The sequence below is a fragment of the Leguminivora glycinivorella genome, chromosome 20 (genome assembly GCF_023078275.1).
Source record: "Leguminivora glycinivorella isolate SPB_JAAS2020 chromosome 20, LegGlyc_1.1, whole genome shotgun sequence".
Taxonomy (NCBI): domain Eukaryota; kingdom Metazoa; phylum Arthropoda; class Insecta; order Lepidoptera; family Tortricidae; genus Leguminivora; species Leguminivora glycinivorella.
The window spans coordinates 175,258-191,281 of NC_062990.1; the positions used below are offsets into that span (position 1 = coordinate 175,258).

The 16,024-nt window shown below is 41.8% G+C and overlaps 1 protein-coding gene across 1 annotated transcript; it reads left to right on the top strand.

Moving 5' to 3' along the window:
- The first annotated feature begins 62 nt into the window (after positions 1 to 62).
- On the top strand, positions 63 to 15,149 carry LOC125237115 (basement membrane-specific heparan sulfate proteoglycan core protein). Its single transcript, XM_048144084.1, has 14 exons — positions 63 to 221; positions 602 to 805; positions 1,168 to 1,266; positions 2,578 to 2,746; positions 3,297 to 3,407; positions 3,881 to 3,982; positions 5,567 to 5,722; positions 6,368 to 6,509; positions 8,294 to 8,442; positions 9,140 to 9,277; positions 9,752 to 9,844; positions 10,395 to 10,505; positions 10,808 to 10,998; positions 14,488 to 15,149. The coding sequence occupies exons 4-14, from the start codon at positions 2,617 to 2,619 to the stop codon at positions 14,653 to 14,655; spliced, it is 1,491 nt and encodes a 496-aa protein (XP_048000041.1). The 5' UTR covers positions 63 to 221; positions 602 to 805; positions 1,168 to 1,266; positions 2,578 to 2,616; the 3' UTR covers positions 14,656 to 15,149.
- Positions 15,150 to 16,024: the final 875 nt, after the last annotated feature.

Consider the following 16,024-nt stretch of genomic DNA (forward strand, 5'->3'; position numbering starts at 1 on the left):
ATGCTTGGTGACCGCCAGTCGCCCTGTAAGGGCCGTCTTGTTGTATTGGTCTGTGGAACATTCCTGACGTTGGGAACATTCCTGATAATGCGAATGTTCCTGATATAGATAGCTTTCCTGATGTAGGGGAGGTTAAGGATCAGGAGATAGATAATGAAAGTGAAGATGAAGGGGAGAGGAGGAAAAGGAGCAGTGGTGCCGATTGGGATAAGGGGTCAAAGGTAAGTGAAATAAACTGGCGTGAAAAAGAACTCAGCATAAAAAAGTACTTGACTTCTTTGAAACAGTACCTAATCTCCAGAAAATTGAGAGCTAGTAAAAACAAGGTTGCTACACATGTCATTTATTGCAATAATGTTTTAGAAATATCCGCTCATTTGACTCTCTATTGCGTCGTACAAACGTGCATTCCATAAAATGTTTATCGCTTTTTAAACGCGATATTACTTAAAAAGTGAATTTGCGAATAGATTCTGACATAATAGACGTGACAAGAGCAAAAATAATTGATAGCTCAAAACGTTGATAAGGAACCAAACGATTTCGTACTTGACAGTTTATATCTATAACAATAAATACTACTTTTAAATTTGTTCACCAGGGAGCAAACCGCCGCGTCCAGACAGCGGACACGATCCTCAACATCCGCGGTGCGTTGCGCGATGCGATCGGCGATGCGGGAGCCGCTCCCGGTCCGCGCGCGTCCTCGCGCGTCGACGCGTTTGTGATCCGACCGGCCGCGCCAGCGCCGCAGCCGCAAGCGCAGGCTAGACAGGCGCCGAGGGTCCAGCCTTCGACGACCCAGGTATCGTCATTATAACAGTTACCTCATGAAGATAACGCTCCGGGCCCGCACGCGTCATCACATGTCCACATGTGATCCGATCGGCCGCACCAGCGCCGCAGCCGCAAGCGCAGGCTAGGCAGGCGCCGAGGATCCAACATTACACTACCCAGGCATCACGAATACTCAAATAATAGTTTAAAGTAGTTTGTTGAACCATGATCTTAATCAGGTTATGGCTTATGGGCAGAGGTCGGACAAATGGGCGACATTACTCGCAAGAACATGGACATGAATCAAAAGTTTGATTGTCCGAGTGATGTCCGACCTCTGATAATAATGGAGCCTTAAAAATGAAATTTTCATTACATTTTGTTTTGCAGTCAAAACATCGGGAACTGCTGGTGGAACCACACGCCCGCGCGCGGATTCCGTGCGAGCTGGCCAACATCACGGACCTGCGATGGTACCGAGACAGTGAGGTAAGTTACGTTGCTCATCATCCTCCTTGCGTTATCCTCCTCTCATGGGAGCCTGGGGTCAGCTTTGACAACTAATCCTAAGATTTGGCGTAGGCACTACGAAAGCGACTGCCATCTGACCTTCCAAGCCGAAGGGTAACTAGGCCTTATTGGGATTAATTCGGTTTCTTCACGATGTTTTCCTTCACCGAAAAGCGACTGCTATTAAATATCAAATAACATTTCGCACATATGACATAAGTTAAGAAAAACTCATTGATACGAGCCGGGATTCGAACCTGCGATCCCCGGATTGAAAATCGAACGTTCTTACCGCAAGGCCACCAGCACCAGTTGATACAAATTTAAAATAATATCTCTGTTTGGTAAATTGATACTTTCGTATCAATTTACCAAACAGAGCAGAGCCCAACTGGGGTAGTACCTCCGCCTTACAGAAGACCGCAGCCAAATAGCACTAGACCCTACTCATAGTGTTGTGTTCCTGCCGGTGAGTAAGGCTGCCAGAGCTCAACAAGGGTGCGGTGTGCTGATGACGGGAGGACTTACGGAACTAACTTGTTCCGTCTATTGTCCGTCGTCCGTCGGCAACCCGAACCCTCCTTAGAACTTGTACATTCCTTTTTGCTGTGTACTTAACACAGCAAAAGGGAGTGTACAAGTTTCTAATAGGGTGGCAACGCGCTTGTGACACTGTTTGAGTTGCAGGCGTCCATAGGTTACGGTGACCGCTTTACATTAGGCGGGCCGTATACTTGTTTGCCACCGACGTAGTATAAAAAAAAAAAAAACCAAACAGAGTCATAAGATTGCATCTTCTTTGTGCTCATTTCGACCCATTTTGATATTTTTTCTTATAATTTTGGAGACATTTTGCACTCTTTCTGCCTTTCTAGGATATCGTTTTGGGGTATCAGTCGTCTCCTTAAAACCATCCCTTTTCTTAGATAATCTTTTGTAATGCGGGTTGCAAAGGAATGGAATGCGCTCCCACCATCGGTGTTCCCAGAAAAATATGACCTCAGTCTCTTTAAAATAAGAGTGAATCGGTGAGCTCCATCTTAGACTCTGTCTTCACTTCCCATCAGGTGTGACTAGGGTCAATCGCCGATCAGTCCATAATAAAAAAAAATATTCAAGAATTTTTTTGACCATTTACATGTATCAAATGTTGGAAGTTTGTGGCCTATTTCACAACAGTGACAATTGTCACCCGACAGTGACGCTTCGCCTTCCGCTTCAAGATTGTTATTTCTCTGTCCACACATTGCGACTATACTTCCAACTTCACTTCATGTGTTTGTTTATCAGCTGGTGAACCTGCCTACATCCGCGCGAGGTGGCGAAGCGATGTGGGCGGAGCCGGGCGGCGCGGTTATAGCACGGGCGACGCGGAGTGACGCGGCTGTGTGGCGCTGTGAAGGAAGAGACGCCAGTGGGAACAAGGTTTCGGGGAAGCCGACGGAGCTACTGGTCTATGGTAAGATTTCTAAATAACTTGTTTCCCAATAATTTCAGGGTTTCATAAGTTTGTTGGAGCATAATAATTTGCGGGGATACGATGGACAGCTGTCTATTATTTGTCACCATAATATGACAAGTGACCAATACACGAGTATGATACAGCCACATTTGATGTTATACCCCTAATAAATATTTAGAGTACTTAAATGAAAAACATTTTATCCTAGAATACTCAAGGACCTAAAAGATTTTTATAGTTTGTAAAGTAGTGGTAAGAAATCGAAATCACCTCCAACACTTCTGGTGTTTCGGGTGTCCATGGGCGGCAGTGACCGCTTAACATCAGGCGACCTATCTGCTCGTTTGCCTCCTATCCTATAAAAAAATCACCGATATCACAAGATCTACTCTTTCACTCTTGCTAATAGCAAGAGAGTCATTTTCCAATTTCACTTTTTTGTAAAATTGTCTATACAGTTAATATATTTGGGAGTAACCATGGTAACCATGGTAAGTACCAATAATGGATTGTGATAGCAAAGACCTAATGATTGTTTTCGGTACAGAACCAGTTCGCTCGCTATACCTGGCCGTGGACGGTCGTCGACTCGACGCAGGCAACACGTGGGTGCCCGTCAGAGACAAGATGGTGCTGGAAGTACGCTGTGTGGCTGAAGGTAATGATCACTATATCTGGCACAGAACCCTATTTTTTAATAATTTTACAAAATTTTAACCTCGAAAAATTTTAACCTTAAGAACGCTCCCCACTAATTCTGCCAAATAATAAAACTAAATCGGTTCATTCGTTCGGAAGCTAGGATACCACAGACTGGCAGACAGGCAGACAGACGGACACTTATGAAACGTCCGTTATATCGGTACTACTAATTTTAATGTTCATGAAGGAGAACGACAAAAAACACGCTTCTTATAGGGCTTGAACCAGCATCCATACTAACTCATAAAAAAATAAGGACGTTCTGACAGAGCTTCTGTCGCTCAAATATTTTAAGAACTTTGGACGAATTCCAGCGTGTAAGGGGTTCAAGGGTGTCTTGCCGGAAGCGTAAATTTTTCGTTCATTATAACCTTTGTACAAATATTTGACAGCTGATGTACAAAATCCTCAACCGAGATTATTTTACAGGAGGTGTACCAGCACCTGAGTTGTCGTGGAAGTTGCTAGCACTGGAGCCGGCGCTGGATCATAGGCCGTACTTGCGGACCAAGCCTGCTAACTATTCACGAGGTAATAAAATAATACATATATTTCAAGATTTTCGGCGCTTTCACTTTTTACTTCTGACTGATAGCCGTTGCCGCTAGTTGACGCAATGACCCAACATTAGCCTTTGCCTCCAACACAAGAGCATGCCACTTAACCCAGACCTAGCAGAGGCTTGAGTAGTATCGAGCCAGCTTTTGCCGATGCCGCAGTCTATCATAGAGCTCTACTTTCACTTTACTATTCGTATTGGAGCATATGGAAGAATTTCGACATCGAATAAGTAGTCAAACCAAATATATTGGGTTGGTAAGAAAGTAATGAGCGATCGATTGAAATCCACATAAAATTTTTGAGAGAGTTCTAGAATCTTCTATGGTCGAAAGTATATAAAGGGCGAGTCGCACAGTTTCTCGTCAGTCATTCACTAGCTGTCGCCGAGCTAATATAAGGAAGAAAATGGACGAATTAAAAGTGCATGTAAGGCATTGCTTACTATATGAATTTCAGTCTGGCCATTCAGCCGCCGAAGCAGTGCGTAATATATGTCAGCGTGTTGCTCCTGAAGTTGTGTCTGAGGCCACGGCGAAACGATGGTTCCAGCGGTTTCGTAGTGGCGACTTTTCATTATCAGATCAACCTAAGTCTGGTCGACCGGTAAAGATTGATGTAGCCAAATTAAAAACCTTAATTGAAGGAGATCCGAGGCTAACGAGTCGTACTCTTGCTACCGAGTTAGGCTGCTCTCATGTCACCATAGAAACACATTTACACGAGTTGGGAAAAAACTACAAATACAGTGTTTGGATACCGCACGAACTTGATAGAGATCAACTAAACCGCCGTGCCGATATCTGCATACAACTTCTGTCTTTTCGCCGCACATTCAACTGGTTGGACCATCTTATCACTGGAGATGGAAAATGGTTCTTATATATAAATCACACACGCAAACGTCAGTGGCTAGCTCCTAACGAAAAAGGAATAGAGGCACCAAAAACAGAGCCTCACCCGAAAAAAGTTATGCTGTCCGTTTGGTGGGATATTCATGGTAATTATTCACTGGGAACTCCTACCAAGTGGAATGACTGTTACCGCATCAGTATACTGTAATCAGCTTGAAAATTTAAACCAAAAAATCTGTCAGAATCGTCCACAGCATGCTAAAGTTTTTTTCTTACACGACAATGCTCGCCCGCACATTGCAAAAGTGACTCGGCTAAAGCTATTGGAGCTAGGTTGGAAAGTGATACCTCATCCACCGTACTCTCCAGACTTGGCACCTACGGATTACGCATTGTTCAGATCGCTAAGCAATGCCTTGAATGAAAAAAAGTTCGATGATCAAGCCCATCTACGACAGTACATAGCTGAGTTTTTTTAATCTAAACCTAAGAACTTCTTCGCCGATGCTATTCATTCTTTACCAGAACGATGGAGACAAGTAGTAGATAACGAAGGCCGTTATATTTTTGATAAATGATTAAAATAATAAATTAAATAAAAATTACAATATTGGTTATGATTCGCTCATTACTTTCTTACCAACCCAATAGGTGAAACCAATGCGCAATGTCTTTACAAGAATTTTTTTTTTCTGTCCCACAGAGGGCGTGACGTGGTCCGGGGCGTCAGTGACAGCGGCGCGTGAGTTACACAACGCCAGTCTCCAGTGTGACGCCAAACAACGCCGACCTCCCGCTTCAGACGAATCCGAAACTCCGCCGGCGATACATTCCACTAAACTTGAGATTCACGTCACTTGTGAGTAGCCTGATAGTTTCTTCAACTGTGACAGTGCCAGTTCAAACAACGATGAACTCCTTCTTCAGATGAGAAAGCTCGCTAGCTATACATTCCACTAAACTTGAGATTCACGTCACTTGTGAGTAGCCTGATAGTGTCTTCAACTGTGACAGTGCGAGTCCAAACAACGATGGCCTCCCGCTATAGATGAGGCCGACAGTCCGCCGGCGATAGATTCCACTAAACATGAGATTCATGTGACTCGTGAGTAGCCTGATTGTCTCTTGTTTCAACTGTATCAGTGCGAGGTCAAACAACACCCAGCCTCCCGCTTCAGATGAGGCCGAAATTCTGCCAGCGATATATTCCACTAAACTTGAGATTCATGTCACTTGTGAGTTGCGTTATAGCCCTATCCTTACCTCTCCAGTCAGTTTCAGTAAAAAGTCAAACAAGAAGACTGGGGCCACACACCATACAAGAGACAAAAGGCCTGCGTGCTGGTTTAATGGTTTCTAGGTTTAGTTTCTGGTTCAACGATTGTTGGAGATTTCGGGCTTACTTTTGAGGCGATATTTCAGTAGCAGTGTTTTTGTGCCAATTTTCAGTATTACATTTGTAGCCAGTCTGTAAAGAAATTTGAATGAGCTGTTTTTCTGACAGACCCACCATCATTCGTGATCTCCCGCTGGCCTGGCTTCGGCGTGGCGCTCTGGGCTGGAGGCGCCGCCGCACTACGATGTGACGTGGACGCGAACCCACCAGCTAGGGCTTGGTGGAGGCGGGACGACGCTCCTCCTGACAGGTAAGGTATCAGGTTAGAAGGACCAAAAATACCATCATAATCGGATGATGATTCCAAGATTCAAGGAGGATTCCTTGCGTAATCCCCATTAGCCGCGACTCATGGGAGCCTGGGGTTCGCTTGTGACAACTAATCCCAAGATTTGGCGTAGGCTCTAGTTTTACGAAAGCGACTGCCATCTGACCTTCTAACCCTAAAGGTAACTAGTGCCTTATAAATAATTAATTTATTAATAATATCATTCATATTACATGTGATTCATTATTCAGTAGTATTATAATTATAAATTATGCTTATAGTAAAAAAAAATATTTATTCAATTAATAAACGCGAAAAATCTAGGACTAATCATTGATGGAGAATTGCGTTATATAGAACATGTAAATATAAATATTCGGAATGCATTCTACAGACTTAAGGTGCTATACAATATCCGCAAATATCTATCGGTTAAAGCCAGGGAAATTCTAGTAGAGTCACTAGTTCTCTCACTGTTCAACTATGCCGACATTGTTTATGGACCGAGACTACTAGCTATAACAAAGAAGGCCATACAGCGGGTGCAGAACGCATGTGCTCGATTCTGCTATACAGTTCCATGCAGATCACACATCACTCCATTTCTTAACAAATACAATGTTCTGAACATGGAAAATCGAAGACGACTGCATTTGGCTTGCGCCGTTCGGAAAGTGTTAGACCTTGAAAAACCTCGTTATCTGTTTGATAAACTGAAATGGGTAAACGATACGCGCTTAAGGTCGCTCAGAAAATGCACGAAACTATTAACCCCACTTCACAAAACTGCAGCTTTCAGAAGGAGTTTTAAATTTGCCGCCAGTAAGGTCTGGAATGACCTTCCACCCCCATTGCGAGAACCGTCAGCATTTTTAAAATACAAACAATTAGTTCGAACACATTTCTTAAATATCCAAAGTAAATTGTAAACTCCAATTATTATTTAATTATTTATTTATCTATTAATTTACTCATTGGTACCTTTTTCCGTCTTATTTATCTATTTATATATTTATCTTCTCTATGTAATGTCAAGACACAATTAAGTACGCTATTACACACACATTACACCACATACACTACACATACAAACACCACGTACCCCAAAAAGCACAGAAAACCCTACTTTACACATGTTAGCAACGACCGTCCCCACCCCGTCCGGGACCAGTCTGAAAACCAGCGCAGAGCCATTGGCGCTGCACACGCTGAGACTGGGACCCTTTGCCTCATCAAATATACTTGTATAGGTTAACAATAGTTCTTACGTTAAGTTAATAAGTTTAAGTTTGTTTTGTTTGTTATCTTACTTTGTTTGTTATTCTTTCCTTTAAACTGTATAATGTAATGTTTTGTATACTTAGTATTAAGATGTGGCAATAAAGATTATTTTATTTTTTTATTTTTAATTAAAAGTTAATACAATAAATCCTTAATTACTAACAATTACACATAATTCTACCAACTAAATAAATTAACTGGTAGACTGCGGAAAAGATACGATTATTATTATTTTTGACATCTTTTATATTTTTTACCTGTGGTCTGACAATAAATCATTTCATTTCATTTCATTTCATTTAAAAATTACAAATAATACTAGGAATAACCTAACCTACTTACTAACTAAATCCACTCCGAGTCCCTCCCGACGCAAAGGAGTCCAACACGCTCGCCGCGTTGCCACGTTGAACCGCGATGTGCCTTATTGGAATTAGTCCAGTAGAAGCTGAATTAGCTGACACAGTTATAATAATTTTTTGCAGTGCACCTCCGCAAGGTGGCGCCGAGCGTGGGTCTTCAGCGTCACTCCGCTGGCCAGCGCTGTCAGCTCAGCATGGGGGCTGGTACCGTTGCAGAGCGTCATGGCTTGACCAGGAGTATTCTTCCATTGGCTACTATTTGAATGTGCTGTGTAAGAATTTTTTTGTATATTCCGTCGGGCATCAGATTTCTCAATAAATTCACATTGTGCGGCACATAACCCCTGTTACATAATATTGTACATCAGCAATGAAGATTAGTATTGCTTTGTCCAGAATTTTATTTTGAAAGTCATCACCTAATGCGAGGAATGGATTTTCATTGTTATACGGGGTTCTAACAGGAAATAGATAGGATTTTTTAATGTGATAATAATCAAACTGGTAAATGATCTACTTGATGATTGGAAACGGTAATCGTCACCCATGTACTATCGGCAACACTGTTAGCTGTACATTTGTAATCCTTATACATAAAGTGTACCAATGGTTAGTTAAAAGTGTTGCTAACAGCATCGTTCATCAGGACAAAGTTGGCAAGTAGTTGGTGGTTATACATACATACATAATCGCGAATACACCATAAAGGGGTAGGCAGAGCATATGAATTACTAAAGTTTCAGTGCCACTCTTGGCAAGAACGGGTTGACAAAAATCGAAATTGTGCCATCGCAGTGACAGGTTGCCAGCTTCTCGCCTGACGCTACAATTTAACCCATATCCCACAGTTGACTTCTACGACACCCACGGGAAGAAAGGGGGTGGTGAAATTCTTAACTCGTCACCACACGGGGAGAGGGTGGTTACACATAAGTCAAATAAGTAATTAAAAAGCTTATTTCTCAGCAGCCCCTGACGAATCATCGTCCGTGTCATCAAGTGCCAACACAGAGGGTCAGAAACCCGAAGAACCCGAGGAGGAAGAGGTTGACCATCAGAAGGTCGATGTGCCGTTGGGAGGAAGTGTTCAGCTGCACTGTCCTAAAGGTAAGGCTTTTATTTCTTCTTCTTCTTCTTCTTCAGGTGCCATATCCTCTTCGGATTTCGGCTACCACAGTGCGGAACTCTCTATTTGCAGTTTTTCTGCCTAGCGCGGTAGCGTGTATTCCCATCCAGCTTCTAACGTTATCCATCCAGATTATTTTTCTTTTTCCTCTGCCCCTTTGCCTTCGATTATTCCCTCTATTATGCCTTTAACAATTTTGTATTTGTCATGTCTATATACTCGTACATGTCCAAAATAAGTTGCTTTCCTTTTCATTATTGAAAGTACTAATTCTTTTTTTCTTTTTCATTCTTTTAAGTACTTCTTGATTAGTAACGTTCTTTATTTTGCCAAGTTATCTTAAACATGCGTCTATCTACGAGTATTTCAACGATATGAAGTCTACCGATGGTTAGTTAAGGGTGTTGGTGTATATCTTTAAGATGACTTAACTATATTTTATTTTGTTAATGCAGGCAGCGTAGGCTGCTGGTGGCGTCGCGTGCTCGGGAATGCGTCTGAAGGCGCGTGGGCCCCGGCCGGCTCACATAATGCACACGGCGTGCTTGGTAAGTCGACTTACCAAATGACTTACAAAAAAATTAAGGATTTCGATGTGGATAGAATAATCGTCATCAATCCGTTTGGTTCACAGCGAGTGCTCTGGCCTCTAATACAAAATTAAATAAAGCATGTGTGATTATAGCCAACGATCAGTGTTTCCTGACACCACAGAATATATATAGTACAAGTACAGAAGGCTCACTCCTTTGATGTTTACAATAACAATCGGACCCCACACGAGCAGTCGACGTTGAATTCTATTACACCGCGCGAAGGTCGTCACCACTGAATGGGCCGCGAACTCGCGCCCGCCGGTATGTACTTGTAGCTCGGCGATAGAATCACGGAGTGAGCTGCCTCTGCTGACACCAAAATTTAGAAATTTTTCATGAAATCATGAGAAATTCTGATGATTATGTATGGAACACATTTCTTCTGCTCCCTGAGCTCTGTACTTTTGTCTATCTTAAAAACTTGTCCTTGTTTAATATTTCTCTGCTATTCTTCCGGATCGAAGCAGCAACTACTTACTTAATTATAGAATCTATTGTACAGGGATCAAAGAGGCGTTATACCAGGAAGGAGGCGAGTATCGTTGCGTCGGAGCGCGCGGTTCGGACCTCGCGCGGTTACAAGAGCTGAAGCGAGTCACGCTGAGGGTCACCGGTAAGAATATTCAAGAACATACACTATATTCAAGAATATACATTCAAGAATATACACTCGTGCAACGTGGCCTTCTCAAGTTGTCATCATAACATTTAACGCGCAGGTGGAAGACACACACGTTCGTCATTGTTGAGGCCTATTGCATCCGTAGTCCACAACTGGTCTCACCGGAAGATCAGCGCTGACTTTATGGTTAACCTAAAACTTTGTATCGTTATGTTTACCTACGAATGAATGATTTGTACTGAGTTCGATAAAATATATTTCACGAATTCTAGTAATGAAAATGAATGTATCAGGTGCCGCGACAGCCCGCGCTGTGTCAGCAACAGCGGTAGCTGGTGGTGGCTGGAGGCTCGAGTGCGGGGCTTGCGGCCGAGCGCTGCGAGTCCTATGGCTGCTACGAGGAAGGGCTGTCCCAGCAGCGTTGACACCAGACCTACCGCAGCACTGCTGGAGAACTGTGCTGCACGTGACTGACCCTGATGAGGTGAGCAAAAGTTTCTAGAGGCTTGAAGGCCGAGCTCTGCAACTCCTGTAGCTACTTCAAGGCAGGATTATACCAGTGGCCCTGAATCCAGACTTGCCTCAGTACTTCTGGAGAACGGCGCTGCACGTAACTGATCCTGAGGTTGACGCTGCGTCTTGCGTGAGCGACGAACCCGCGACGGCGACGCGATGCGATGCGATGCGACGAAATCAAACCTTCTATCTCTATGGACTTGTCTTAGGTGGGCGACGGAACGCGACGGCGATGCGACGCGACGAACTAGCGATGAACATGCGAATGTTAAGCGACGCGATGCGACGCGATGCGATCAAACCGCTATGTTCATATGGGAGTGTCTTGCGTAAGCGACGGCCCGCGACGGCGATGCGACGCGATGCGATGGCGATGGGCGCGCGATCAAGCTATTTGATTTTTAGAAGCAAATTCCATACGTAGAGAGGTCGGACTAGAGAAATAACGATTGATTACTAGTCTCACATTTCATTCTTTATATTTTCTTATAATAAAAATTCAAAATATTCAAATTAACATAAGTTGACCAAAGGAGTAATGTGCCTAAAAAGTAAGGAAATTACAACTTTTGTAACTTGTATTGACAGCCTTTGATTATGTGCACGGTGATACGAGATTGTCTGCGTAAAATATTAAAATTTAAGTGTGAACTAAAAATATGAAACACTAGTGCGATGACCTTACGATATATGTACTAGCACTTGACTTTGGTGAATAGGATCACAAAATTAACTAGTTATTACAACGGGCTCGTAGCCTAGCGGTTTCGACGTCTGGACGCCGCGCCAGCGGTGTGAGTTCGAACCTCGTCTGAGGCGTGCTTTTGCAGTTTTATTTTTGTTTCTTTTATTTTCTATTATTTGATTGTTTACTTTTTTCTTTCTGTAAGAATCTTCATTCTTATTTTTATTTTATTTTTAATAACTCCGGCTTTTATACTAACAAGGAAAGGTACCCATACAAAAAAAATATAATTAGACTACTCTTTAAAGGGGCGTTCATTGTAATTCCTGCGATTCCTGCATTTATTGTAACTCTTAAATAATAATATTATCCTAAACCAGAACTTCTTGTTGCCATATAAAAAAAAAATACATATAAGACATACCTTTGTGTCGATAGATATTTTTCAGTACAGATGGTGGTACAACTTCGGAGGCTCATCTGTACTGAAAAACGTCGTACGATACACGTGCGAAAAGGAAATTCGTAACTCGTGTCGATTTAAAACACTCCCTTCGGTCGTTTTTTAATTTATCGCCACTCGTTTCGAACTTCCTTTTTTACGCACTTGTATCGTAATGTACTATTTTAAAGCACATAAAATTCGAATAAAATACACTGCTGACACGGGCCCGCTCACTGCTCAGTTCAGTCTGCGCCCAGCGCTCATAGACAGTGGACCTACGTTCGATAGTCCGGCGCACCGTGCTCTCGTAAGCGTAAGCAGCTAGATAGTTCTGAGAAGTGCTGTATAGGTACTGCGACTAAACAAATCTTGATCCTGTTGGTGGCAAACAGGCATACGGTCCGCCTGATTTTTACACATGCAATTTTATCCAAGAAATTTTACTTGAAATCTGATGAGAGTTTGAATTATTATTATATTTCGGGACCAGGGGACCGATTTTTGAGTCTCACGCGTTCGAATTCAGAAAATCGTCACTGAAAATACTAAGCAATTCACTGTTTTCAACCGGTATTTTAGTGACAAATCCCATATGTGAGATTCAAAAACCGGCCCCCAGGATGAGGTTCTGGTTTTCATGGTGGAGTCAGGATATGGTCAACAAAACTGCTATTTTACTCATAATAACTCCACTATGTTTGGGCTTATTACATTTGGGCTGATGAGCAGCGTCGATCTCGATGATGTCCAAGGTCACATGATCGAGTCAGGAAATGAATAACAGAACTGCTATTCTACTTATCGTAACTCGACCATGTTTGATCTCATTAGCCGGGCCAATAACACATGTAATTTTTTGCACACAGCTCAGCTCTTTGAAACTGTTTATTTTAAGTTACTTACAATTAGTAGGTACCATATAATAATAATATATTCTTATCTCTTGTAAACTTTACAAAAAAGTTAACACATGAAATCAAAAGAATTGTTACTAGCAATTAAATTCAAAACTATCAAGATCATTCTTGCCTGTGTGTTGCGTTACCGGTGGCTCGCGTACCGAGCGCCAACGCCATCTATCAATGGCTATTTCACGAAATTGATGAACGCTCTAAGGAATAAGGGCTCTTAGTGTAGTGGTTATGCCAGTCGACACTAGATGGCAGCATTAAAAAACACTGGGTTACACTGTATGACATTTTTTCATTTCAACATTAAGTAAATAGCATTCGTTATAAGTAAATAGTATACGTTAATTCGTTGCTTAGTTTTGCCGTGAAGGACGGACAAATAAATAGACACATACACACTTTCCCGTTTATAATATTAGTATGGATTAAAATAAACATTAAGTTAATAAAAACAAAATGCAGTATTATTGTGTGCTACTTAAAACTTTCCTTGTTAGTATAAAACCCGGAGTTCTAAAAAAAAATAAGAAAGTAGAATCTTAGAGAAAGAAATAAGCAGGTAAACAAAATCAAATAATCCATCCTGATTAAACTGGAAAGTGTGTGTGTGTCTGTTTGTTTGTCCGTCTTTCAAGAGAAGCCGCGGGCAAAAGCTAGTAGAACATAAAAGAAAAAAAGTAAATAAAAATGCAAAAAGATTGCGTGAGCCGAGATTCGAACTCACGACACTCATGGCGCAAACGATTCCACCTAGAAGTCAAACCCGCTAGACCATTTGCACATTGTGAAAGACGGCGAATCTTGTGATTCTAATCACCAAAATGCTAGTGCCGAAGTTTCGCGCGATGGATACGCGATGACCTTGAGCCATCGCCGTCGCATCGCGTCGCATCGCGTCGCGTCGCGTCGCGTCGCCCGTCGCTCACGCAAGACGGAGCGTAACAAAATGATACCTTAGGTGTTAGTAATCAAAGTGACGATGAAAAGCAACAAGACGTAGCTAAAACAGGCACATAAGTCTCATTTTAAAAGATATTGACGCCACATGGATATTGGACACGAATCATGTTCTTTATTCCTTGTAATTTTGAATTTAGTTGTCAGACATTTATTTTGTATAGGCAACCAATACAACCATGTCAAAATGAAAAGCAGTAAGAGATTTCTTACAATCTGATTTAAATATAACGTTACTATGACATAGTTCTACAGTGGCCTAGGGTTCTAATTTGTTGACTAAGTATATATTTTTTGGTCAAGTTCTTAATTTTCTCTTATTCCGCTTTTGTCACCCATTTTGTGCGTAAAAGAATGTGAAGCCGATGTCAAGTATATTTGATTTTTGAGAAAAGCTGTCGAAGCGTCACAAAATTCGGACTCCATGACTACACATACTAAGGTAGTGTTTATTCCCAGGTGTGGTGCGTCGCGGGGGGCGCAGGCGGCGGGGCGGTGGCGGTGTTCCCCCCGCGCGCGCCCGCCCCCGCCCGCCAGACCGTCCGCGCCTTGCACGGCGCTTCTACCGTCTACCACGCCTCTCTCACCCTGCTGATGATGGCCGTAGCTCTGCTACTACAAAACTAGATGACAGTGACACTGGAAGTGTTAGACCTGGATTGAATGATTGTAAGACCTTTTTGATGATAAGGATCGTATTGAAGAATTAATACAGAAAGATAAACAGATGGATAACAAAATGGTTGCTAATGAGTAATGAGGCTACTGTCTATCACGCCACTCATTTTACTGATGATGGCGATCGCTTTGCTACTTCACAACTTTAGTAGACCATGAACGACGTTGCTGCCAGAAAGTGCAAGATAAAAATTAAATTTTAATCTCCTTTTTTTATTATTAGAATTGGATTGAAAGGTTAACAAGAGGAGACACACAGATCACAAAAAACAAAGATCAGAAACGAAACAAGCGAAGAAATGTAATGGACGGATAGCTAAATTGCTGCCAATAACAGTGTAAGATTTGAAGTATTTTAATACAATAGTTTCCCTAAGAATTGGATTGAAGAAGACAGACAGACAGATGATAAACTGTTGTTGTAATATCTTATTGAAGAATTTACATACATACATACAACATACATACAATCACGCCTGTATCCCATGAAGGGGTAGGCAGAGCACATGAAACTACTCAAGTTTCAGTGCCACTCTTGGCAAATAAGGGGTTGAAAAAAACGAAAAAAACGAAACTGTGACATTAAAGTGACAGGTGATTGAAGAATTTGAAAGAAAAAAAGCTTGTAATTTGGGAAACCATAAATGATGTCTATTTGAATCGGCTATATTGTATTAGCGATGTATGTTTAAATTTAAAATGTACTACTAAGAGCTGTGTAAGTAGCTATTGGAGAGAAGTTATAACCCCATTTGAGCCTAAGCGGTGAAAGACAAAATTCAGTGTAGTCAAGTGAAAGTGTAAATAGTGAATAGATAGCTAGACTAGAAAGTTTTCAAGTATCTGAATACTTAAGAGTTGGGGCAAAGATTGCAAGTTCCGTAACCTAGTTTACTGATTGCATTGATCCAAGGAGCGAATTTAAAGTTGTGCCAACTGTGGAGAAAAGTTAGACTGCGATTGGAATCAGAGACATGTTAAAGTTTCAAGCAATACTCGTGGAAACTGGAATGACCTAGGATAAGAGTGCGCAAATGTTGCGGATATTGTTGTAGACTTGAAAAGTTTATTGTGCAGAGTTGATAGATACAAATAAGTTTGCTTTAATAAAACCGTGATTATTAAAAATGTTTAGTGGACGATAGAAAACACGAATTGTGGAAGTAATACTGGAATAGTTACTATAATACCGCGATTCGACAAGTGAACTCTCAGTTATATCATGCCAAGACTGCAGCACTGTTGCTGCTGTTAATATTGAAATGTTGTCTTTATGACTATCATCTCTTGTTTCCTTTCTAAACGCTAAGCAACAAAG